Raw genomic sequence first — 607 nt, 5'->3', positions numbered from 1 at the left:
TCAAGGTGTAAAGAGGATTTCTCTTACCAGCCTCTCCCCCAGTTTTGCCATTTTAAGAATTATTTATTTAAAACCATTGAGAAAATTCTATAATAGGATTTAGCTTTGTCTTACACCATCCCCTAATCCTCATTTGTCATATTCCCTGTATATTTATATTCCTATTTTAGTTAAATCAAGTGATATTTACATATTATGACGAAAATACTATTCACTCTGGAACAAAGTAGTGACCTGGAATCTTTTAAAAGGATGTTGTGCTAAGTTACTGCTTTGCTTTCCATTTTCTTTGCACACAGATCTGAAGATATTTCCTGGATGTGGACTGTAATTTTTCAAAACCACGGTGTGGCAAAAGCACTGTATAGCATTTGTTGAAAAATGTTTGGGAGATTGACTCTTCCACAGCTGCTTTTTGCTAGCATCCTCGGAATTGCTGGAGGGATGTATATTTATCAACCAGTATTTGAACAGTACTACCGAGATCAGATGGAATTAAAAGAAAAGTTGAAATTGGCACAAGAATCAGAAGAGAAGAAAAGTTAATACTACATGGAGTTGAAATGTAATTGTTTAAAGTTCTATTGAAATTATACATTGACTATAA

General features: G+C 33.4%; 1 protein-coding gene across 1 annotated transcript; it reads left to right on the top strand.

Moving 5' to 3' along the window:
• Positions 1-17: 17 nt before the first annotated feature.
• Positions 18-601, top strand: LOC102732757 (protein PIGBOS1). Its single transcript, XM_081811153.1, has one exon. It carries the CDS (start codon positions 382-384, stop codon positions 544-546), a length of 165 nt encoding a protein of 54 aa, XP_081667279.1. The 5' UTR covers positions 18-381; the 3' UTR covers positions 547-601.
• Positions 602-607: the final 6 nt, after the last annotated feature.

Source organism: Leptonychotes weddellii, unplaced genomic scaffold (assembly GCF_054177405.1).
Source record: "Leptonychotes weddellii isolate Sample4059 unplaced genomic scaffold, ASM5417740v2 HiC_scaffold_59124, whole genome shotgun sequence".
In the NCBI taxonomy this organism is placed as follows: Eukaryota; Metazoa; Chordata; class Mammalia; order Carnivora; family Phocidae; genus Leptonychotes; species Leptonychotes weddellii.
Note: the sequence above shows the minus strand (reverse complement) of the source record. Positions and strands in the feature narration are given on the sequence as shown.